The 25,391-nt window shown below is 44.0% G+C and overlaps 1 protein-coding gene across 1 annotated transcript; it reads left to right on the forward strand.

Annotated features, from left to right (window-relative positions):
- Positions 1 to 11,360: 11,360 nt before the first annotated feature.
- PPP1R26 (protein phosphatase 1 regulatory subunit 26) lies at positions 11,361 to 19,741 on the forward strand. The gene is made up of 3 exons (XM_073315010.1): positions 11,361 to 11,519; positions 12,694 to 12,831; positions 15,805 to 19,741. Exon 3 carries the CDS (start codon positions 15,845 to 15,847, stop codon positions 19,658 to 19,660), a length of 3,816 nt encoding a protein of 1,271 aa, XP_073171111.1. The 5' UTR covers positions 11,361 to 11,519; positions 12,694 to 12,831; positions 15,805 to 15,844; the 3' UTR covers positions 19,661 to 19,741.
- The last annotated feature ends 5,650 nt before the right edge of the window (positions 19,742 to 25,391 follow it).

Raw genomic sequence — 25,391 nt, forward strand, 5'->3', positions numbered from 1 at the left:
CCACTCCTGCGAAAAACCTCTCACCTATGTCTGAGCTATTGAAGTCCTCAAATCGTGGTTTAAAGACTTCAAGGAGCAGAGAATCCACTCGATATAGCTGAGACGTTATCATTGCAACTAAAAAGCCGTTGGTCCAAAACTGTGTTGGGACTTGCCAGTAAAACAGTCAGAGAAACCGCAATGAGGAAAGGTTGGTAGTTTGAGACTAGAATGCATTTTCTGTCCCCCCAGTTCCACTGAGACGCTTTCTGTGATCCTAGTGAAAAGCCAAAGCAGAGCAATTGCCTTTTGAAACAAGTGGCACGGGGCAACAGCTCAGTTTCATTATGTTTTTCCTTCAGGTAGCGATAAAGGTGGATTTCCCACTGGGCTGCTTTGATCTCACCCTTTAAACAGTCCATTCTGAAGCCCCCAGCCCTCTTATTAATCGACTTCCCCAACCACAGTTGTGGATCCTAATGCTCTGTGTTTATATTCCAGCTCGGGGCTGGCATCAAAGCATCACTGTGGGAAATTCTCCAGCAGGATGGGACGAATGATTCATAAAACAGATATGCTTTCAGAGGAGCATTACAGTCGTTCAACTGACACAACCCTGGCCTACAGTCTTTGGTGTTCTTTGTTTTGATTGGCTGGCCATTGTGAGTATTCAGCCTCTTCGATGAAAGTGGGGTGAGGGCCCAATACTGGAAAAGTCAGGACCCAACTATGTTGTTGTTTTGCATCTTTTTGTACAGCTGCCAGGCTGTGACAGGCGCTCTACAGAACCAATCAGAAGGCATGGCCCCTGCTTGACACGCTCATGTTAGAAGTGACACAACAAGTCAAAGTAACAAACAAAAAGAGGGAGAGAAAGGACAGGGTTTGCAATAATACTTTCATGCGGTTGCTTGGGTGCAGCATGCCCCTGTCTTGATTCCATTCAACGTAAAGCTTTTGTCTTTTTTACTGATCCTTTTTTTTACTAAATAACTTGCAGGTGGCGGATCACAGAGGCTACCAATGTATGATGAATGCAGCACTATAGTGTCGGCATTTCGCAGATCCAGCTCTCCAGCTATGCAAGTCATCCTTCCTGAAAGGGAGTTCCTCCTCCTTATGCCAGGTGTGTTTGGCCCAATGAGCTCAAAGTGCCGGGTCACCTGTACAGATGCCCAAAAATGTTTTCGGTAACAAAACTCTATAAATTGCCTTTTACAGATGATGTATTTTTGAAGAGGGATTTTTAAAGCTATGATCAGTGAGATGCGCCCTCTGAGCTAGCCGAGCTGTGTGCCGCACAGAAGAGAGAGTTGGAACAAAGGTGATTTGTGTCACTTTTGCAGCTTCCCAACCCTGGCAGGGCTGGTTGGGAGCCAGTTCGGACCCGAGAGTAACTCAGAGCAGCCTCGACAGTCTCACCCAGATCTCTAGGGCCCCAGCAGCCAGGAATGGCCAGAGTGCAATGGCACTGTGGCTATGCCCCCTTTACACCAGGCATAGAACTAATTCATCAGCTCTGCACAACCCAGAAATTCCCCTTACCCTGGAGAAATTCTCAGGATGCTAGTTAAGCTGCCTTTACAGTCCTTTTCTGCTTCCAAAGCAGTGCAAAGGTGCTGTAGTAAGCTTAAAATTGTGACCTGAGATGTAAAATATAAATGAATCATGTAAAGTACATGCAATAAAAGGGCAGAAATCTCTGCGCCACACTGCAGAGCCTCCACCTACTTCCCAATCTGTAAACCAAGATCCCTGAAATGGAAGCTGTTCCAGGGCAGAGTCTGAGGTGGGCATTAACAGGAGCAAATGGGGCCCAGAAAGAAGGTGCCAGTGGCTGGCACAAGGTCATGGTTTGGTGGCTGATTAAGCACCATCACCTCATTTTCAGCAGATGGAATCCAAATGTCCCGGTGTGGGGGAAAAATCCCTCTGTCCATTTAGAGTGTATCCTGCATTGCAGACATGTCTTGATATCCGCTCACGTTGCTACTAATAGGACTGGAAGATGATCTCTTGAGATGACTTTTCATGCTGTCTGCGGCTCTATGGGAAATTTCAGAAACCAGATACTGTCTATGGTGATAAAAGTCTGACACCTAATGGTCACATCCGATAGTGTAACAAGAATAGAAATTGGCCAGCTATTCAGTTATTGGAGGGGAAACGTATAGCATTTATTAAGGATGAAACCAGGAGGAGTCCACCGAGATTTAGGAGATATCTGTGGAGATTACTCTCATAATCTACAGAAAATTAGATACTTTCTGTGTTTTTTAAACCTCCAACAGAATTTATAGCAGGATTATTTATATATGTGTGTATATGGAAGGAAAGAAAGAAAGAAAACCTTCTGATAGCTTTTTAACCTATTTATAGCATGTAATGGAGACTTATTCTCTTCTGATTTCTAGAGACAGGTCAAAATATAAGACTTGTCTATAATGGTAACCAGAAACAGAAGAGGTTGCAACCAAATCTTTTGGCATTAAATTCTATTCCTAGGTTTTACTCTAATTCCAGGTGTGCAGGCTGCTAGCACCAATATAGGGAAGACTGAAAACAATACCTGACTCTGCCCTATACAAATTCTGGGCCCAATCTTGGGAGGTGTTGAATACTTTCAGCCCCCATTGGTGGTAATGAGAACAGAGGCTGTTCAGCACATCATAGGATTGGATCCTGAAACACCAAAAGTAATAATTTTCCTTTGGATACACTTAGTAAGTACCATGTGCCTCTATTTTATTTTAAGTGGCATGTAAGGGCCATTTACATTGATTGATCCCTATGTTGCAGTCGCAGTGAAGGTGCCAATGACGAACTGGGCCATGATGACTAAGAGTGGAAAGTCAGTGAAGCTATGCTGATTTCACCAGCTGAGGACCTGCCCTCAATTCCCCTCCTCCCCCGACAGGTGGGCCTTCCAGGTCAACACTGAGGCACTCTGGGATAGAAGCTCACACTACCTCTGCTCCTGCTGTATCTCTCCTGCGAGTAAATGGAGATATTCAGTTTCCAAGGTTGTTCGCTGGCAGCTTTCACCAACGGTGAATTCACTCTTTAGAAAATTAGATCTGTCTCTTATAACCTCAAGGCCCCAGATGTGTCCCTTTAGCATTCGTTAAATAACAACTTAACTGTACAATCAGTGATATTACTCCCTGACCTGATCGTTCTCCATCAGGCCTGCTGAGTATAACCGGGTGGAAGGGATTTAACAATGTTTCAAAATGAGAAGGTGCAAGTGGGCATTATTTGGGGACCATTCCTTGTCACTCCAACCCACAAAATTACAGTGTTTATAACAATCCTGGAGAACTGATGCAGTTCTTTGTTTGTTGCCAGCTGATGTCCCCTGGTGTTCAGAGCAGTGGGCTGTGCTTCCCACATTAGTGGGAAGCAAGTTAGATCCACACACAAGTTTTGCAACAAAACCAGGGGGAACATCCCTTCTGGGTTTCACCATAAAGCCAAAACGTGCACCAGTTTTGCTGCAAAGTTTGCTGAGTCTCATGAACCTTGGTTGACAGCCATCCAAACCTATAGCCCCAAGTTCTGAGTAAACCCAGGGGTCAGTTATAGCTTCAACTTGGAACCATACAAAACCATATAATTTTATACCGTTTCCACCCCCAAACTCAATGACCTGGGCTGGATTTCACTTTTTAAAGGTTTGTTTGAACCTGAAATTCAAAGTGAAACTCTGCGAATGTAAACCTACCAGGAAAAATAGTTCACGCAAGCCCCACAGGCTGAGATTGGCAAGTTTCACACTGCTCTCAACACAGCTATATGCTTGTGCATTGTACAGTATAGGAACCCTTAATGGTCTGAATGAAACAGGAGCCTGGTAGAAGTGTGTGGGTTTTAACAAGTGTCACTATGAGAAATATAATTGGACATGGAGCCACAGGTTACCTAACATCAGGAGAAACTGCCAGGTGATTCTTTTTTCATGTCTTTTCAGCCTTGTCCTTTTTCTGTCTGAAAAAAAGCCATTTTCAATGCTCCAGGCTCAACCCTGGATAATCCATATACAGAAGCAGCTTTAGTGTCTAATGCATCGCCCCATATAAGCAGAGCCCCCTGCAATGAGCTGCAAATGAAATAGTCAGATCCTGTGGTCAGGAGAATGTTCCATTTTGAAAACACTGACATTTTCATTCTAGTAATTTTAACAAGGGTGCCAATTAGTGCTAATCAGTTTTGTCATCTGTCCCTGAGGGAACTGGGCTGAGAGCACTGGCCTTATTTGCATATACATTATTGATCAGAAAGACAAATGACCTCAGGAAGTGGCTTGGTTGGTCTCTCAAGTCAAGGGATGTGCAATGTGGCAACTCACCCAGCAGAGACGTAAAATCCTGCCACAGCTTTCTAGTGCTTGGTAACTGCAGAGTGCTGTCAGTCAACAAGCAATTTCTATGCAGCTCCCAAGGAAAGGTGTGTGTGCAAGAACAGTGCTGCAGTCATTTAGGTTTTTATCTTAAAAAGTGTATGTATGTGCAAATCGAACTGGTACATTTCCAATGGGGTGCACAAACATTGAGTCCTTCCTCCTTTCTCACATGGCTTTGGAGGGAAGGACGTGTCATGCAGAGAGCATACCTTAGGGCTACACTTGCAAGTTAGAGTGCATTAAAGCAGCCCCAGGCACCCTAACTCATGACCTGTCCACACTAGCAGGGCACTTAGAGCGTCTGGACTCTGCAGCTGGAGTGCTCCTGGTAATCCACCTCCACGAGAAGCATAACGCTTGCTGTGCCTCGGCTGAAACGCCCCAGCGTCAGTGTGAATGAGGTGTTGCATTACTGAGCTCTGATCAGCCTCCGGAAACATCCCATAATCCCCTTAAGTCAAGTGGCCACTCTTCTCATTGTTTTAGAATCGGCTGTAGGAATGCGGATATGCCCTTTCAAAGCTCTGTTTCTGACAGCTGGCATGCTTATCTGCTCTGGGACAGAGCAAACCATTACTGTGGAGTGTTGCTTGTTGTGAGTATGTGTGAGAGAAAGGTGGGGGGGTGAGAGAGGTCTGCTGGTGTCTGAACTTACAAGACAGCATGCTGACATGCTCTCAGCCCCCCCAAAACCCACTCTCTCCCCCCACACAACACACTCCCTCTCACACTCCACCCCTGCCCACTTGAAAAGCACGTTGCAGCCACTTGCATGCTGGGATAGCTACTACAATGCACTGCTCTTTGTGGCATTGCAAAAGCTGCTAATGTGGCCATGCCAGTGCACTTGACTCTGACAGTGTGGACACACTGCAGCGCTTTCCCTACTGCACTCTCCAAGGGCTGGTTTAACTCACAGCACTCTACATCTGCAAATGTAGCCATGCCCTTAGTCACCACTGAGCTACAGGCTTGGCGGTTAGGGATGAGGGAAGCTTATTAGAAGCTTTGTCTGGGTGGGGTTTTGTAGAAGGTACCTTTTAGAAAGCTTGTTCAGCCAAGCAATCTCTGAATTTAAAAGCACATTATATATGCCAAAAGAAACACTGAACATTCAGTGAGTTTTATTTCCCCGGCTTCAGCTATCATAGGGTAGGAGGAAGTTAATATGGGAGGCTGTAACCATACATGCCAGCCTGAGTTGGCATCTCATCAGATTTTTCAAACAAATCAGGGTTGGGGCTGGTCATTAGTTAGATGGGAGACGTCTAAGGAAACGTCAGGAAGTGGCGTTAGTTTCCCAGGAAATGGCATGCTTCTCTCTGAAGTCATATTGAAATAATATCCCTGTTCTCTAGAAGTGCCCTCTTTTGGGTGAAATAGAGAACCAACATCTTGTCCACACAGGGGTTCCAGTTCTCATCTACCCACACCCAGTTCAGACATTTGCATGTTGCAAAGTGAGTGCAAAGGTGTGTGCTCATGCTACTAGATCACAACTGGAGCATGTCACACCAACATTTGCGTGGTGCAAAGACTTAACAAGGTGCAGGGCAACAGCAAATTGGACGAGTGGTCATTAAAGTTCCAGTGGCACTTTTTGCAAGAGTAGGAATCTTCATCATTGGGGATTTTTAAAGAGCAGATTGGACAGACACCTGTCAGGGATGGTCTAGGCCTGCCTTGAGTGCAGGGGACTGGACTAGATGAACTCTTCCAGTTCTATGATACACAGTCCCACTCATCAACATACATGCATGACTCCCCCTGGCTTTGTTCTCTCTCACACATTTTGTTTGCTTCCCTGCTCTCCCTCTCACTACATCACAGTCTGTCTTGCTCATTCTTGCCTTTGATCCCTGGGCTGCTCCACTGACTCTTCCCTCCCGGTGTCCCTCTCTAGCTGTTTGATAACATTAGAATTGCAGACAAAGCCCTGAAGTTTCAGCTCTGTGCAGCTGCGCCAGCAAAGGCCCTTCAAAGCTTGTGGATTGGAGGGAGCAGAGCCGCATGCTTCGCTGGCATCTGGACAGCACAGCGGAGGGATTAGGACGGAAGAATCCAATGCACCGCTACAGACTAGGGTACGAATGGCTAGGCAGCAGTTCTGCAGAAAAGGACCTAGGGGTTACAATGGATGAGAAGCTGGATATGAGTCAACAGTGTGCCCTTGTAGCCAAGAAGGCCAATGGCATTTTGGGATGTATAAGTAGGGGCATTGCCAGCAGATCGAGGGACGTGATCGTTCCCCTCTATTCGACATTGCTGAGGCCTCATCTGGAGTACTGTGTCCAGTTTTGGGCCCCACACTACAAGAAGGATGTGGAAAAATTGGAGAGAGTCCAGCGGAGGGCAACAAAAATGATTAGGGGACTGGAACACATGACTTACGAGGAGAAGCTGAGGGAACTGGGATTGTTTAGTCTACAGAAGAGAAGAATGAGGGGAGATTTGACAGCTGCTTTCAACTACCTGAAAGGGAGTTCCAAAGAGGATGGATCTAGACTATTCTCAGTGGTAGCGGATGACAGGACAAGGAGTGATGGTCTCAAGTTGCAGTGGGGGAGGTTTAGGTTGGATATTAGGAAAAACTTTTTCACTAGGAGGGTGGTGAAGCACTGGAATGCGTTACCTAGGAAGCTGGTGGAATCTCCTTCCTTAGATATTTTTAAGGTCAGGCTTGACAAAGCCCTGGCTGGGATGATTTAATTGGGGATCAGTCCTGCTTTGAGGGGGGGGGGTGGAGGGGGATGACCTCCTGAGGTCCCTTCCAACCCTGATATTCTATGATTCTATTCTATGAGGAACCATAAGCCTTCATGTCCTGACCAAATTCTAGCTATCGTATTGTACGTAGCTAAACCTCCACTCCAATTTCAGTTATACTTTCTATCCTAAACTCTATTGTGTCATTGCAATATGCTGTCAGGCAGCTGACACGTTCCATCCAGAGGTGGCAGCATTTCAGTTGTGGTCATGCAATCTCTATCCAAAATGCACAGCATGCTTTGTAATCTTTGAATAGAAAAAGGTTAGAGAAAATGATTGTGTGATATGATTATTAAGAGGAGTAGGGTCTGATTCTGACCTCATTTACGTTAGTACGTCATCAACAGCAACTCTCCTGAAATTAATGGAGTAACACTGGTGTACAAAAAGTGGAAGAGCGGAGAATCAGGGCCATTGTGTCAGGCTAGCATTGTGCAGCAGATTGATGGCACAGCCACTAGATGTCACTCCGTTTTAAGACTGTGATTGAAAATTTTAGATTTTTTCTCTTTTCTATTGACATGTACTTGAGGGGGGCTGAGGTATCTGTAAAATTTGCAGCATTTCCTGCATTCATGTTGGATCTTCACTGTGTGGTTTTGGTAACAAGCATACCAAATACTGTATGTTTCATCAGATGAATTTGTAGTGAATGCTAATTGTTGTGAAGCATCATACAAATATTTATGCTCTGTGAAATTGAGTGTATTGGAAAATAAATCAAGGTGGCATGTTGGCCCTTTCATCTGTGGGAAACTAAAGAGAACTGACATACATTTGAAGATATTATTAACAGGAGTGTAATATGTGGGACATGGGAGATAACTGTCCTGCTCTACTCAACACTGGTGAGGCCTCAGCTGGACTATTGTGTCCAGTTTGGGAAAGATGTGGACAATTTAGAGAGAGTCCACTGGAGAGCAACCAAAATGATAAAATGTTTAGAAAATTTCACCTATGAGGAAAGGTTTAAAAAATGGGGCATGTTTAGTCTTGAGAAAAGAAGACTAAGGAGGGACCAGATAGTCCTCAAATATGTTAAGGAAGGTTATAAAGAGGATGGTGATCAATTGTTCTCCATGTCCACTGAACGTAGGACCAGAAGTAATGGGCTTAATCTGCAGCAAGGAAGATTTAGGTTAGATATAAGGCAATCTTTCTAACTGTAAGGATAATTAAGTACTGGAATAAGTCACCAAGGGAGGTTGTGGAACCCCAGTACTGGGTGTCTTTAAGAACAAGTTAGGCAAACGCCCGTCAGTGATAGCCTAGGTATACTTGGTCCTGCCACTGCATTGTGGGGGAGGGGGAGCTCTCAAGTTCCCTTCCAACCTTACATTTCTATGATATACAAACTGAAGGCAACTTTAATATTCTTTACATGAACATTGAAATTGGCCCATCATAAAAGAGTTGTTGGGCTTTTTGATCATTAAGGCCCCAATGAAGCAAAGCTCTTAAGCATGTACATAACTTTAAGTACGTGAGTGGCTGCACTGAAGTCATGGGTTGAATCAGGGACTTAACGGAAGTTCTTGCTCTCTTCTGAAAGTGTTACATCTGCTGTTCCGTTGTACAGTATCTGAACAGCAACAAATGCTCTAGAATTGCCTGCTCATTAATCCTGATTATATGTCTCCCTGTTCCTATGTTTATAGGTTTCTAGATGCAGTGATTAGAAACTGAAGCCAAATTCTTTGCTGAGCCAACCCAGGGGGAAGCTTGAAGCCACCTTTGAACCCTCCTGATTCAAAGTTTCTCCAGTGGCAAAAACAGTTCCCAGAATACCTGTTGCTTTCTCCTCCTCAGTGCTGCTTGTGGCACGAGTCAGAATCGCTGTAACGGTATGTGCTATGCCCGGTCTCCTCCTACTCCCTGGTTCCACCCTCAATATACCCCCTAGACCAGGGCTTGCTGCAGACAGGAGCAAGTGTAGGGAGCAGAATCTCTCTTTGAGTTTTGTGCTTGCTTACTTGGGGGTTATTTGGTTTTAAGGATTTTTTTCTCTTGGCCAAGGGGTTTATATTACACTCCCAAGGGTCCATTAGCGTGAATTATTTTTTATCTTTGTATGCGACATTTTTCCTGGTCTTGGTAATAGCATCTGTGTATAAATACACTGCACTGTATGGGCCCAATCTTGCAAATTTAACACAAGTGAGTAGTCCTGTTGAACTCAGTTGGACAACTCAGGTGAGTAAAGTTATATATGTGCATCAATATTTGCAAGATTGGGACTTTAGGCCCTGATCTTGAGATGAGTTCCACACAGGTGACTCTAGGCCCCAATCATGTAAAGATTTATGTATGTGCTTATCTTTAAACATGGCAGTAGCCTGGGACTACTCACCTGTGTAAATATTTGCAGGTTGGGGGAGTGTCTTTTTTTGTAATTTTATTGCAAAATATCCATTATATATAGTTTAAAGTATTTTTTGTTCTAAAGCATATTTTTTCTATTTCATTTTTACCTGGCGTTGAAAAACATTTTAGGTTTTAACTCTTTCCAGTCTTTAAAAATATTATGTGCATTTACAAGGAAAATATTACCTATTTGTTCAAGGAATATTCCATTATTGCTCTCTCTCTCTCTCTGATGAAGAGTGCAAACTGTTGTTTAGCTTTTGTTGGTTCCTTTTACACCTCCAGCTCATATCTTCTTCAAGCTGATTGTCCCTCCGCCCTTTTTTAGGCCTGCATAACAATGCAGGACAGAAAATGAACAGAGTAAAAACGACGATAAATATAATCCTGAAAGAGCACTGTCACTGCAACAATAGTGTTCTTTCACGGCTAAGAAAAAGGAACCAATAGTCCTCTTTATGAGCTGTCTGTTACTAGAAGGAGTGGTATTTCTGACAGGGTGTTTCAGTGAGTTAAATAGGAGATGGCAGATGGTGTGGAGAAGACCCAGAGATAGCCACAGAGCTAGATGCGAAGTATAGCTTGAGCTAAAGGTCTTTGTTAAGTGCAGGGAGAGACAGACCTTGCTGGGAAAAAGGAAGAACTTAAAACAAGCACTGTATGATGATTTGCCTACATAAAGACACTACTGGTGGGGTCACTTGCAAATTTTGAACATGCGATCTTTAGATCAAGTCTGAGTCTCTCACTGCTTAGCTATACATATGTGTGTAAAGACAGGTTTCAGAGTAACAGCCGTGTTAGTCTGTATTTGCAAAAAGAAAAGGAGTACTTGTGGCACCTTAGAGACTAACCAATTTATTTGAGCAAAGACTGACACTCATAAATTCACCAAGTCCCAATCTAATACCTATTGAAGTGTCAGTAGAAAGATGCCTGCTGACTTCAATTGGGCTTTGGATCAGGCCCCAAATGCATTAATCAAGTTGACCTCATGTTAACTCTTAAAAAAAAGAAAAGTTTACTTTTCGGAGAGGCAACTTGTTTCTATGGACACCAGCAGCATGTAGGGGTCTGTGACTGTCCAGAGATTAACCCCACAGCTGAGGTGCTGGTGTTAATACAGCAGGCCTAAAGGAGACCTGCTAACATCCCCAGCATGGGACACCTGCAGTGATGGAGCCAGGTATCAGCAACGTGCAAGGAACCCCGGGGGGGGGGGCACTGCTCGGGGCCAGAAGCGGAGAATCCGGTTCGCCACAGACGAGAGGCAAGAAGAGGACTTCTTGCAGCCCAGGGAGGTCTTCACTTCAGGCTCTTGGGCTCGGAGAGGGGATTTTTCAGAAGGGCTCACGCCACCCGCCGGAGGGGGGGGGGGCGGGAGGCAGGTTTTCCAGCGGGCTCCCCTCCCGTCTCGGGACCCAAACGAAGGGGCCAGATTCTGGAAATCTTTGGGCAGCTAAACGGGAACTGAGCCTCTCTTGAAAATCGGCTCCCCGCAGCCCCGAACAAAGGATGCCGCAGTCGTTGCCGGGTTCAGGCACAGGGGGGGCTGGGAGGTTTAGGAACCGGTGACTAGGGAGGGGGGCAGAGATTAAAGAGACGGAGACGGAGACGGTCCGTCCCCCCCCCCCCCCCCCCGGACCCTTAGCCTCATGTACAACAGGGACCCCCCAGCAATTCGCCATCTGCAACCCCGGCCCCAGCGCACCCTCGGCGGGGGCAGAGTGGGCAGGGCTGGGGCAACGCACTCGCCTGCCTGCGCCGCCGCCGCCCCCCCAGCTGGGGGCCCCGGCCCCGGTCCCGGCCCCTACCCGCCGCTCCGGCCCGCCAGGCCGCCGCCTCCCCCGGCGGAGCCCTGCGGCGCATGCCCCCCGCTCCCCGGGGGCAGGGGAGGAAGCGCCGCCCGGCGCCCGCCCCTGCACCAGCTCGGCGGGCAGCGGCCGGAGCAGGCGGGAGCCGCGCCCCGCTCCCCCAGCGCCCCCAGCCCGGGGCCCCGCGGCAGGTGAGCGGCCAGCGCGGCGGGGAGGCGCCGCGGCAGCCGCCGAGGCCCCGGCCGGGCAGCGGAACAGCCAGGCCCAGGGCGGCGGGAGCCGCTGCCAGGCGGAGCCGAGGGGCCAGGCCCGGGGCCGGCGCGAGGCCAAGGGCGGTTGGGGGGCCGGGGTCTCGGGGGCGGTTGGGGGGCCGGGCTCCTGGGGGAGGGGCTGGGATCCTGGGATCGGGGTCCTTGGGGGGGCTGGGATACGGGGGGGGGGCTCGCTGAGGGGATGACAGGCTGCCACCCCGGGGGGGGGCTCTCTAGCGGTGACAAGGCGGGGTCCTGGGGTGTGCAGGGCTGGGATCCTGGGATCGGGGTCCTTGGGGGGGCTGGGATACGGGAGGGGCTCGCTAAGGGGGTGACAGGCTGCCACCCCGGGGGGGGGGCTCTCTAGCGGTGACAAGGCGGGGTCCTGGGGTGTGCAGGGCTGGGATCCTGGGATCGGGGTCCTTGGGGGGGCTGGGATACGGGGGGGGCTCGCTGAGGGGGTGACAGGCTGCCACCCCGGGGGGGGCTCTCTAGCGGTGACAAGGCGGGGTCCTGGGGTGTGCAGGGCTGGGATCCTGGGATCGGGGTCCTTGGGGGGGCTGGGATACGGGGGGGGCTCGCTGAGGGGGTGACAGGCTGCCACCCCGGGGGGGGGCTCTCTAGCGGTGACAAGGCGGGGTCCTGGGGTGTGCAGGGCTGGGATCCTGGGATCGGGGTCCTTGGGGGTAGGGGGCTGGGATACGGGAGGGGCTCGCTAAGGGGGTGACAGGCTGCCACCCCGGGGGGGGCTCTCTAGCGGTGACATGCTAAGATCCCGGGGAGTGACAAGGCAGGGTCCCTGCGTTGTGCAGGGCTGGGGTCCTGGAGGTGGGATCCCTGGGGTGTGCAGGGCTGGGGTCGAGGGCTTTCTGGGGGCGACAGGCTGAGATCTCTGAGGCTGGGCCGGTGGGAGGGGTCCCTCGGTGTGGCAGCCTAGGGTGTCTCTGGAAAGGACTAGAAGTTGCAGCCCAGGAGGGTGGAGGTAGTGATGTTTGAGCAGAGAAGCCAAGGGCTGGTTGGGAGCGTTTCTGGGTTGGGGTCCCGGGGGGTGTGAAGGCAGAGGCCCGCGTGAGGTGGGGCTGAGGAAGACCGATGCTTTGATGTCTCTTGATAGGGGCATCTCCTTCAGGAAGGTGAAATTCAATGTGCCTGGCCATTCTCGGGCACTGAAGGTACCGTGGCACTGTTCATGGGACATCTACTTTGCAGCGATCGGACTCTTCAGCTGCTGTTCTCAAATCCTTTTACCGAGGTGGGTTGCTATCACTGTGTCCATTTATAGCAAGTTGCTGAAGGTTGTGTGGCAAGTCAGTGGCACAGCTCTGAAGAGAACTGTGTCCTCTTCAGGTCCACGCCCAACCAGCAAGAGTCAGGATGCTAACTTTAATGTCGTGGCTAAATTCCACTTGGATAACTTCATTTTACCTCCTAAAATCTCTGTGCTTGTATTTGGGTGCAGTCTTGCTGTCTTAAATTATTGTGGTACACTACTGTCTAGCATTAAATAGCTGCTATGTACCTTTTTAGAAGTGGCTGCATTTCAATAGCTGGAGAAAGTGATAGCTATGTATGTGCTCTGTAAAGTACTTTGGGATCCTTTGTCCATGCAGATGCTGAATGTGGTTATTATAGGTAGTCTATTGCTTTAATATAGTGGTGTGCAGTTAAGTTCCGTCAGCCTCTATTAAATGATTGGCAGTGGCCCACTGAAGTTATGGGTGGATAACATGACACAAAAGTTAAACCCAATCCCCTGTGGATAGCTGTGAATTTTCAGTACGCCAACAATCCCATGTTGTTCAGATAATGAAGACATCCACTATTCTGGAAAGAAAGAGGTTTAATAGGGAAGAAATAGCAATGTGTACAGAGCCCAAAGCTTAAATGTATTGAATGCATTACTCAGGGGTAACTAGCCCAAGTGTTCTGAGTCTCTCTCAATTCATTTCTCTCATAACATGATTGTTTAACTTACCACCAGTGCTTGAAAGCCTCCAGGTTTTTTATGAAGTGTACTGTAAATTGTATTACAGGAAACTTGGAAACTATTTAATCATCCACATTCTCTACCAGTGACCCTCACTGTAGTACACATTACAAGTAAAGTCTTCTAGGCTACTACTAAGTAATCACCACCTAGCTAGGTCACCAGTTTACCTGTGGTTCCTAATTGCTTGACACTTGAAAGGTCAAAGATACTTGTATTTTATTAGAACGTGCATACTAGGGGTAAATCCTTAACTTTTTTTTTTTTTTTTTGTTGCTTGACTATAGAAATAATTTATAATGGCATGTGTCAGATTGCTCTGGGCACCAACCAAATTGAAGAACATTCTTAATCAATACCCTTAAAAATTAAATTATACAACAAGAGCAATGCTCTAAAACTAATTATAACAGGGGAAAAATCAAGAATCAATATCTAGAGCCAAAGGCTTGGGTGAGAATGTTTTATGCCAGAACATTGTGGCAGGGAGCCAAAGGATGAAGGAGCAGCGAAGCATTAGCTCCGTTGGACTTTCCGGGATGGGAAATCACGTAAGGCAGATCAGGGGTGACTCTGCCTAGACTGATGGGATTTGAACAATGACCCAGGCTATTTTTTAAATGGTGTTAAAGTTGACCCCTGCCTCTAGGTCAAAGAACAGGTTTGACAAAAATAACCATATGTAGCACATTTGTAATAAGAACAGGAATACTTGTAATGCTTTTTTCATTCTTGGTGCTCCAAGTGCCTGATAAAAGTAAGCAAGCAAGCATCATTCCCCCCACATTTTTAATACCCACTTGTCTGTAACAAAACCATGAGAGAGGTAAGAAAAAGTTAATATGCTTTGTTTTAAAAATTCTAGAACTATAATAATTCTTAAAGAAAATATACTGCCACAAATTAAATTGTTGCAAAAAAAATCTTTCTGAATGCTCTGTCTAGAGAAAAGTTAGATTGGAAGAAATTCAAAGATAGAAGCTTGGTTTTATAGTTTCTATACAGTACAATGCCACGCAGTGGTTGAGACCCACCATGTTTGTGGGAGTGACTGCGTGTCAGAGTTGTGGAATGGCTCCCCTGCAGCAGTGTTTTGCCAGAACACGGGGTTGACAAGAGTATGCATTGAGCAAGCAAAATTCGATCTTGATCCTGCAAACTGATGCCTGCAGTCAAAATCCTGTGTCCTTGTGGAGTCCCATGGAAGATTGTAAGGTCTTTGGGGATGAAGTCTATTTTACACTGGGTGGCTGTACAATACTTACGAGAGTGGGCCCTACTGTAATATAAAGAATAATTCATAATCTTCTTACCACTTTTACTGGCTATTGAAGATTTGTATTTATAGAAGGGCCTTGATCCTGCAGTGAAGTCATATTGCTGAATGTGTAATGTTGCAGTCATTCAGTGGAAATATATTCATAAATGATTTTACCGCACAAACAAATAGTGAAACCTGGTTATGGATGGTGAAAATTACTTAAACACAATAATGATGACAGAAAATACAAACAGACATTAGTAGAATATTTTGCAGTTTTCCCCCTAAGTCTGTTCCAGTTTGAAAGTCCTTCTTAATTTTTTTTTCTTTTTTGTCCCCAAACTCTTTATAGAATTAATAAAATGATGGACCCCCATATAAACGGTCCTCTTTACTCATCCCTAAAATGCAGCTACAGCCCACCTTGACAACTTTTTACAGCCCACAGCAATTAGAATTAGAGTAAAAGAATACTATGTTCAAAGTGCAGGAAGAGTTTTAGGTAGGCAGAGTATAATTACCTGGATTGGACTATAGCTAGAGCCAGAGTGCCAGGGGACCTTTAATGAGCTCAAATGGTCAGCAACTCAGTTTTATCTCCTCTTTAAATGGTACTAGTAATAGATTTCCCATTTAAATTATATTTAGGAGCAACTTCTGAGAATAGCTGATGTAACAAGACTACTGGACATTAGTAACGTATGAGTTGTATCACATGCAAATCTGTCTAAGTGGTGTGTTTATATATTTTATTTTATATACATTATATGAGTACTTGTGGCACCTTAGAGACTAACCAATTTATTTGAGCATAAGAGTATGCATCCAATGAGGTGAGCTGTAGCTCACGAAAGCTTATGCTCAAATAAATTGGTTAGTCTCTAAGGTGCCACAAGTACTCCTTTTCTTTTTGCAAATACAGACTAACACGGCTGTCACTCTGAAACCTGTCATTAGTGTTTTTTCTTTTCCCTTAGGATGGACGAGAGACCAGCCTGAAAAACTGTTCTTTTGCGGATGTCTTCATTGCCTGCTAGAATGTTTCTTATGAATGCCTCTCCTTTGATAGCTCTGCAGACAAAATGGGAGTCCTTTGGACAGTCGAGGAGTTGTAGATACCCTGTTTGCTTCTCTGAATCTGAAGAGGATGTTACTAGAGCATCTGTAAGTGCAAAAGTTCAGATGATCATAAATAACCTGCAAAGTCAAGAATCTTCCCTGGGTATGAACAATGATTATGATTGTATTACACAGAAAAAACGAAAGGGAGAAAAAAGGGGCAACAGACTTACATCTAGTACCCGGATGCTACAACAGCACACTAAATATTCCAAGCGTGGTTGCCCTGCTGATTCTGATGGCACAGAAGTGGAAGACAGTTCAGAGTTTGGGACCCTCCTGTTGGATTCTGATAGTGACGATTCTGTTGACCGAGACATAGAGGAAGCCATTCAAGAGTACTTGAAAAAGAAAAGCAAGAGTATCCAGCCATTGCCAAACAATGCAGAGTGTTCAGATAGAATAGATGGAGACAAGAGGGTCAAAAGGGAACTCTCACAGAATAAGGTGACTAATAATCTACTCCCTATGAAATTTAAAGCTGAAATGGTAACTGAAGGCTTCATTTCTGATCACTTGGGAATTTGTGAAAAGCTACGGTCTGCTTCACCTCTGAGCATCAGTAGTGATGACTCTTTTGAACAGAGCATACATGCTGAAATTGTACAGTTCTTGAATGAAAAGAAACAGCAAGAAACTAATAAGTGTGTAATTGTGGAGGATAAAAAACTAGAACAGAGAGAAACTCAAGTGAAATCTATGTTTAAATGTAACAAAGAATCAGCTAACAAAGCAAATCGCAGTACTTTAAAGCAAGGATCCAAAGCACTCCTCTTAAGGCACCAGTCCAAACTAAGGAGGACCAATGTACAATCTAAATGTTTGAAGTCTAAAATCAGTGAAGAGCCTAGTGATTTCAGTAAAACAAACCATGCACATTTTAAAATGACTGCTATTAGCCAACCTTGGGTTGTCGAGCACAGTAAAGAAGGTGAAGGCAAGAGAAATTTCTGCAAAACCGGAGGGGAACAAATAATTGAAAGCACACACTTCTCTGATTCAAGTAGCGATGATGGTATCGAAGAAGCCATTCAGCTTTATCAGCTGGAGAAAATCAAGAAAGAGGCGAATCCTACAACAGACTTGCAAAAAGGTGTGGCAGACATTTCTGCAAGCCTAACAATTAGTTCAACAAAATGTGCATTGGCAGAAGACCCTAAAAAATCTTTAAGCCGCAAGAGGAGAGAGATTAGTACAAAATCTACACCATTAAAAGGCACTGGCAATGAATTTAACAAACTGTTTAAGCCATTGAGAAAAGGCAGAAGTTGTGCATCTCCAGTAAACAAAATTGCCAAATGCGAGCTCACATTGCAGGCTTCTTGCAGGGCAGACACGTCCGCAGAACTGATGTGTGCGGAAGCCATCCTTGACATTTCCAAAACAATCATGCCACCCCAAATGGGAGGTGAGGACAAATCATTTGCAGCAAACCCTTTTTTCTATCCCCAAAGCATGCCTTCCTCCCACTGTGAAAGTGACAGCAGCCCTGTGGACAGTGATGATAGCATAGAGCAAGAAATAAGGGCTTTTTTGGCTCTCAAGGCACAGTCAGAAAGTCTTGTAACAAAACCTGATAATCTCTCCTACTCTGTCCAAAGGCCTTTGTCTTCTGAGCGTAACAGTGTAATTGGTGGCCTTGAACCTTCCCTCCCCAAAACTTTAAATCTATCGTTGAGTCGTAAAAGGAGACTTAAAGGAGAAAGCAAAGTAGCAAAACAGAGCATAGACAATAAAACGGAAGGGATGGAGAGGGGGTGTACTGAAGCGGGTTATGGTAATAGCGCCAAAATGCCAGTTTTGCAAGATGGGAGTGGCCTGAGCAGTCATAGAAAAGCCTGTGAAGCTGGAAGGTCTGGTAACGAAGAAACAAGTCAGCAGCTGATCTCTACAGAATTAACTGGACTTGTTGAGAAGCATGTAGCTTTAGACTTCGCAAACAGCTTGATGCAGGTTCAGAGTAACACAAGAGAACTGATAAAAAATACAGTCCAGGCTCAAGAGAGAGATGGTACAGATGACAAGAGCAGTTCTCTGGACAGCGATGAAGATCTTGATAGCGCTATCAAAGACCTCTTAAGGTCCAAGAGGAAACTAAAGAAAAAGTCCAAAGACCAAAAAATCCAATGCAAGAAGAAAGTCAGATTTGGTGACACAGAAACCCAGCTTTTGGATGAACTCAGTAGCCTCCAGCAAAAGGACTGGAAATGCAAAAGTCCTATTCTGCTAAAAAGCTGCCTCTCAAAGTCATATAAAGATACTAAGGAAAATGCAGTTAGAAGCCCCCAGAACAATGTAAATGGCAGGTTGTCAAAGGGAAGATCAGAAAGCATAAAGGACTTACCGTTTGCGTTGCAGTTTAAAAAAGAATGTAAACCTAAACCAGTTTGCAACCAGAATAACCTGGAGGCAGCTAAAAATAAAAGATGTTCTTTGACTGCTACTTCAGCAACAGATGACAGCAGCTCTGTGGATAGTGATGACAGCATCGAACAAGAAATTAGGAAATTTTTGGCAGAAAAGGCTAAAGACTCTGCAAGCAGTATGGAAATACGGAGGGTTAACTTAACTGCTGACTCATTGAGAGTTACCAAACCACGTGCAAATAAAGGAAAAGCAAAGCACCAGCTAATCAAAAATGAGACTAACATGTTATCAGGTCAGAGTAAAAAAACTAAAAAGGTATCTCAGCAAACAGATGAACTGAAAAGCTCTCTGAGAACTGTAGGAGAAAGTGCAATAATGCATGATAGTGGGGAAGGTGCATCCTACGCAGAGAATGTGTACCTCCATACTACTCTGGAGTTGAAGGCTGAGCAAGGGACAGTGTGGACTAAAGGTGTAGCTGCTGGTGCTTTATCTGTAAAAGGAAATTCATTAAGTAAAAAGGGTACTATAGAGCCTAAGCAGAAAAGTCTTCCATTGCCACACAGCAAAGGTGATGGGTGTAAATTGCAAAATTACTTTAATGCTAAGTCGAGTTCCAAAAGAAATAGCACCTTTCAGTTAAAAATTTCCAGCAAATTTATAGCTGGTCTAAAGTATGCTCGTGATAGAAAGAAATCTGTGCTTTTAAACAAAAGGCAAAATGTAGAACTTTCACTTCCCCATAGCAACACATTAAGGACTGAGATAACTCTCCCGAATGTTTGTGCACTTGAACAGAAAAGTGGAGCCTTGGTGCAAAATGGGAACCTTAGTGGAGAGGGAAAGACAGGAATAAAAGAAGCAAATTTTACTCAGAGCCTCATAGTAGAGGAGACAAGTCTTCATATAGCAGAAACCTGTGAACAACTGGAGGCTGCTTCTTTGCATGTTAAAACTGAAGCAGATGATTACAGAAAGGATAACAGTTTGGGAGACAAGCAGATGTATTGCAGCTCAGATTCAAATCCAGATCCCCCATTGCAGGAACCCATCATGGCAGCAGTAGATGAGGACCAAGTTAGTGTAGGAACATTTATTTTTGAGAGCCAAAACACGTACACTAAGGAAGAGGAAGGAGAGAGCCAGCAAGACAGCAGCAGGCAGGAAGAAATTAATGTACCCAACTCTACTTTGGAAGGGAAAATGTTAGCCCAGCAAAGTAGAGAAGCTGATTGTAAAGAGGACCATGTTCAGGAAGCTTTAGACAGAAGTTCTGCAGAATTTAGTGACATAGCTGTAGAGGAATGCACAAGTTCCCTGGTGAAAAGCGAGGTGTCAGATTTGTAAGTACTTTTTTTTATAACAACGTTCAGTCTTTTTAGAAAATACCTATCATTGTAAATATCTTGATAAAACTTGAGAGTAAAAGGAAGAAGATGGAAGATACTGATATATATCATGTGTACGCTAATGTGAAAAATCCTATTTAACAGGTGTATCATGGATAAATGTTTAAATTTTTTTGTAGAATTTTGTAAATTATTTAAAGTGTTTTAAGGAAATATTTTTATAATGATTTTTAGGGCATGCATTACTACAGGATGCTGTATTTGACATGTAATTGTCATAGATAAGAAGACAGCATGGCTAAATATGCTTTCAATTATATGGTGCATCGAAACATACATATATTGGAATTGAACCCATTTGTGTCCATAATGTATTGGCCAGTTGCTAAGAGATCTTAGAAAACAACAGCAGTTGATTAGGAATACTATAGATAGTGAAGCACGTTCTCTGACATTTCATGGAATTGGAACTATTTTAGAACAGCCTCATATAGCCATTTTCCACTTGGGTCCCCATCTTGAAATTAGAACTGCTCTGCTGGACTACTATAACTAACACAGGCCCACTGAAGTCAGGAGTCTGTCCCTATAGATTCAGTTGCAAGTTCAGGAACATGGTGTGGAGCTGCCTTTTAAGGGCTTCCTGCTTCAACTCTGGGACTGCTGAGTCCTTTTTATCTTCTGAACATCCTGGTAGCCTCCTGTAAGCAGGTGCTTCGAAGCACAATTGCAAAGTGGCTTTTTGCTTCTGTATGTTCATTCGAACAACATTTCTGCAGTGGATTGCTCTAGATCTACATGTTGCTGAAGTATCCGAGGCCAAAATAATTCCAGAGGCGTTCTTTAATCTCATTTTGATGCCCTACAATTACGTGATGCGTTTTGTTCTTCAAAATTAACTTTATGTTGCATTGGAGTGTCTTGTGTCTAGTATTTAACAATGGTTTCTATAAGATGCATCTCTGCAAAAATTTGATCCCTTTCTACTGTTTTGTGCAATAGAGCAAACTTAGGCTTGCTACAATAAATACTTCCTTAAAATTTTTGGCGGGCAAATCTTTGTTTGAGTGAGATCCTAGGGTATTTTCAGTGTCTCTACTCCATTCACCCCTCCCACCCACATTCCATCCAGAGTAAAAATCAGGTTTTTTTTAAACGGGACACTGATGTTGGAATAAGAGCATCCCCATGCATAGACTTGCACTGAAATAACTAAAATATGTGAATTAAAACTAATTTAGTTGTTTCAGTTTGTGTGTAGTGAACCCCTTCAAGTCAGTCTGTATCTTTTGTATCAGCAGTTTTATTTAGCATTTCTGTAATAATCTGGTCTTTTTAAATGGCTAACCTCTTCCAAATCTCTATTTACCACCCATCTATTTCTTATTTCAACAGCCTGCCTGAGGCTGGCCTTAATTTCCCAGAATAGAGCAAAAGCAGTCAAGAATGCATGCAGTATTGCATTTCATCCCCCTATATGCTCTGATCTTGCAGAGAATTGGCAGGCTGTAGCATAGAATAGTGTAGTACTAGTAATGTTGTTATAAAAAAGAAACAATGACCTTTATGTCTAGACATCTTTTGTGTGCTTTATACTGTTGTGCAGTTAAACTTAAAAATATTTCAGTTGTGGTCGTCTGGCATCTTATTGCCTGACCACATTTGATTTTTAGATTAAATATTTACATCAGGTCACTAAAAATTTTAATTTAGTAATAGTACACCTGGAAAAAAAGATTTATTCTAAGCCCCCAAACCTGCAATCAGTCTGCACAGGCATAAGGTTCTGCCTGCCTGAGTCTGATTGCAGGCCTGGGGTCTTTAGTTTGAAATTGGGATGCAAGTTGGTATTTTAAAATAGCAGTTTTCCAAATATATTGCTTTAATAAGATTAAGCTGTAATTAATTTTAATGACGAAAGCACTATATACCCTGTCTATATAAACAAGGCTAAGTGTTTCCTTAGTTAAAATTTCAGTAAACCAACGTTAAGGTTTTAAAAGTGTCTCATGCCCCAATTGATGTGTGTGTGGTTGAAACCTTTCTTGATGTACTAATTCACTTTCAATTAAGATGCAGTTTCTTGTAACTTGTGCTTTATACTAATCTAATTTTTAAAGAGCACTTTTTTAAAAATTGAAAAACTTGATTTGTATATAAGAAATGGTGTGAATTCATAAGTTTATAACATTTAATAAATTGGGTTCTGATCATGAACCATGAAACCAGCAAGATTTCAAGTGGTTTGTATCAACATCCTGAGTAGAAAGACTGATTGAAAATGAAATCTTTCTTTCCCTGTCCATTTTTTAAATGCAAAGTTGTCAAGAACTGCTGCCAGCAGTTCTTGTGAGTAGGTCAGCTGGATGAAAAAAAGACTTACTTCTGCTTCCCTTGAAGACCATGGCAAAACTCCCATTGACTTAACTGGGAGCAAGACCAGAGGCTCATCTGTTCCTGCTGCTTATTGTCTCCTCCCACTTCTGTACACATCTTATCTGAAATCATAATTCTGTGGCTATGACAGAAGAAGGTTTCCAGTGGGAAGAAGCAGGAACAGATTTTAAAAGGTCTGGGTTTTATGCAGATATTCCTAGTAACAATAAAGAAAGCGAGAGGAGAACCTACAAAGCTTACAGGAGGAAGTGTGACAAGAATGTAGTTTGGAGAATTTCATGAGTGATGTGAAAAAAGGGGTCTGTAGATCTAGAAGTTCTAATGGCTCCCAATTGCATTCAGAGCTGGGTTGCCGGATGCTCCAGGGCTGCAAGAGAAGTAATAGTAGGCACCTTTCTTCCCCTAAGCTTGTGGACAAGGAGGGGGATCTTTCCTCAGCTTGCCGTAGCAGCTTCTGAAGACTGCTTTGCAGGAGCATTGTTTTTGCTCTCTTGGGAGGTAGGCAGAGGTCAGCAGGAGATAGTGGGATTGGAGGCAGAAAGCATTTGTAGAGACTTCACTGAGATACTTGGGCACCACCAACCCCCACCTTCCAGGATCAGCACTCACTCTTACCCAGCACCACTTCTCCAGTATCCAGGACCAGCATACACTCCTTACAGCTCCCAGGGCCAGTGCTGAGGTTTGGAGGCAGTGAGGGTGGTTATCTGCCTGCACTGGGAGAGAAGGAAGTGAAAGTTTTCCTGCTTACACTGGGGTGTGGATGGCTGGGGTTTGAGACTGTACTGGGAGGAGGGTGGTTGGGGATTAAAGATATTCTGCACTTCACAGAAGCTTGTCTATTGTGGCCTGAGGTTGCATTTTGGTATGTGACTCAGCCAGTCTTCCCTGATGTTTCTGTCACAATGTGTGCCTTACGGATATCCCCCTAGATTGCTTTGATGCTTCTCCTGAATTTTTCAAACTTCTTCCCCTTAGAATTGCTCACTCGTCAGAGAAGCAAACTTTTCCACAGGGAACTTTATTCTAAACACTACACATCATCTTCAGTGTTGGCACCACACCCACATGCAGGCTGTTGTCAGGCTTCTTCCTATGCTGTGTTTGCAACAGCATCATTCACTTAGTCAAGAAAATAAAACCTGAGTGCTTGGAACAACTAAAAAATCCATATTAAACTAACAGAATAAAGGCTGCCCAGTTAAGGAATAGTAGTTTTGCATTAACTGAGTCAGTGACTATATGAATTTATGTGGATTTAAGCTGCATCCAGAACCTGCTTTGGGATCACAAAAGAGATCAACCTGGCCCCTTTATACAAGGCAACGTCGTTTTAGGCACAATACCAAAATGGTTGAAGCTTCTGTTTTCTTTGTACTGAGGAATGCCATCAAAAAAGCCAATGATTGGAAAGGTATGGAGCTAGACTAACTCTCTACCTGTGACACCTCCCAGGTGATGGCTGAAGGTGCACTGGCATGCCCCTGCAGTGCCTGTCCTGTAGTTACAGTGACTCCAAACTTCCTTTAGAGGTTGGTGTTATCCTTTCACTGTTCCATATTTCCTCTGCAGTAGACAAACTCAGATCTTGGCAGGTAGGTAAAGAAGAAAATGACTGACTTTAAATCATCCACCGTCTTATTTTAAAATGTAATTATTTGTGATTTTTAACTCTGTGCATAAATTCTGCTAATTTAGGTTTTAAGCAATTTAAAATATATATATTTTTCATGCCTAAAGCAGAAGTGATTATAATGCAGGTCTGTTTCACTTTGTCTACTGATGCATTTTGTTGTTGTTGTTGTTTTCCAGTTCTTTAAGAACCTCTATTGATCCTGGATTGACAATACAACCTTATATAACTTTATCTCCAACACAGCTATGTAAAAATCTTACTTTAAAAATCCCGAATGGAAGGAGAGAATTCCAGGTATATTCTTAGCTGTGAAATTTCACCTTTTTCTTTGAGTGTTTCATTTTTTGATCCTCGGTGTCCCAACGTTTAAAATGTTTAAACACATTGAGGGCCTATTCGTTGCCACAGATATTCTCTGGAGTTTACTAGATATACTTTATCTTATACATAGTTCTCCATATAAATTGATCCTATTAGGAATCATCTGTAGGGGCCTTTTTCTCGTTAGAATGGACCAGGGCCATGGTTGTAGAAAAGCCTCCTCTTTACCTTACTTAATGCACAACTTTAAGAGCACACTACACTGAAGCATTTAGGCAGCATGCGGATGCAAGGAGAGATGATCATTGTTCATACACCTATCCTAAATGCACAGGTCCTGTGTTGGCCATGATATACATTGTATGTGGACTGGATAATCTGGAGGATTTGTAATAAGATAATGGAGGCTTTCACCTCTAGGTCAGCTGTGATTTTAAGTTGCTTGTATCTAACAACGTCCTGGTGACCTATGTGCAATGAATTTGACAAGTCTCAGTCCCATTCCCAGTGTACAGATGTCCCCATTAATAAAGCCACCACTTCAAATGGCATTAATTAGCGGCTTTCTTGGCAGTCTCAGTAGAGAGGTCAAGAATTAGATGGGACCATACAGGTTCCTCCAGGTCAGGAAGAAAGTACATGTGTATTCCTGCATTGTCTATTCTTTACCTGATCTGCTACTAAACAGAGGATTACAGTCCCCAAGGCTGTCAATACAGCATTTTTCACCAGTACTCCATTCATCTAAAACTGGTAAAGGTTAAGTGTTAGCTATATTTCAAACTCTGATACAACACTGATGGGCTCATGAAAAATAACTAGGCAGAGAGATTTGTAATATTTGTCTTGTGGGGGTGGAGAGGAAATGAAGGGTTGTCTTAAAATGTTTGGAACAAGTGTTTACAGAGACTGAAAAAATGTTATACTAGTAAATTCTGGATTAGTCACGCTTAGAGAAAATGTAAATTTACAACATCTGATGTCAACATTGTAGTTTAGTACCAAGCATATCAACAGCATCCCTGTGATAAATACAGTGTAAAATTTTTAGACTAAAACCTGTGTAAATACCTAGGGAAAAAATCAGATGCCCTAACACTCTGTTTTCGTATGGGCAATTTTCTTCATAGCCCAATGAAAAGACTTTCCCCCCTAAATCATGTTGGTATGTTTAATCTAGGAATGAAAGGGGTTATTTGTTTTGTTTTATTTTTTGGTGCTTTCTGAAAGTGTGCTGCATGTTTCTGAAGGCAAAAAAACAAAGAAAAGAAGACTGACTTGTTTCTCAGGGTTGAAAAGCAATGGAAATAACAAAATAACGTATGTATTGGACTTCACTATGACACCACCTGTAATTTTAAAACCAGCTAGTAGG

Source organism: Lepidochelys kempii, chromosome 16, assembly GCF_965140285.1.
Source record: "Lepidochelys kempii isolate rLepKem1 chromosome 16, rLepKem1.hap1, whole genome shotgun sequence".
Classification (NCBI taxonomy): domain Eukaryota; kingdom Metazoa; phylum Chordata; order Testudines; family Cheloniidae; genus Lepidochelys; species Lepidochelys kempii.

What these genes read in the sequence shown, in the direction of transcription:
- PPP1R26 (XM_073315010.1), top strand. Translation starts at nt 15,845, where the DNA reads ATGTCTTCATTGCCTGCTAGAATGTTTCTTATGAATGCCTCTCCTTTG.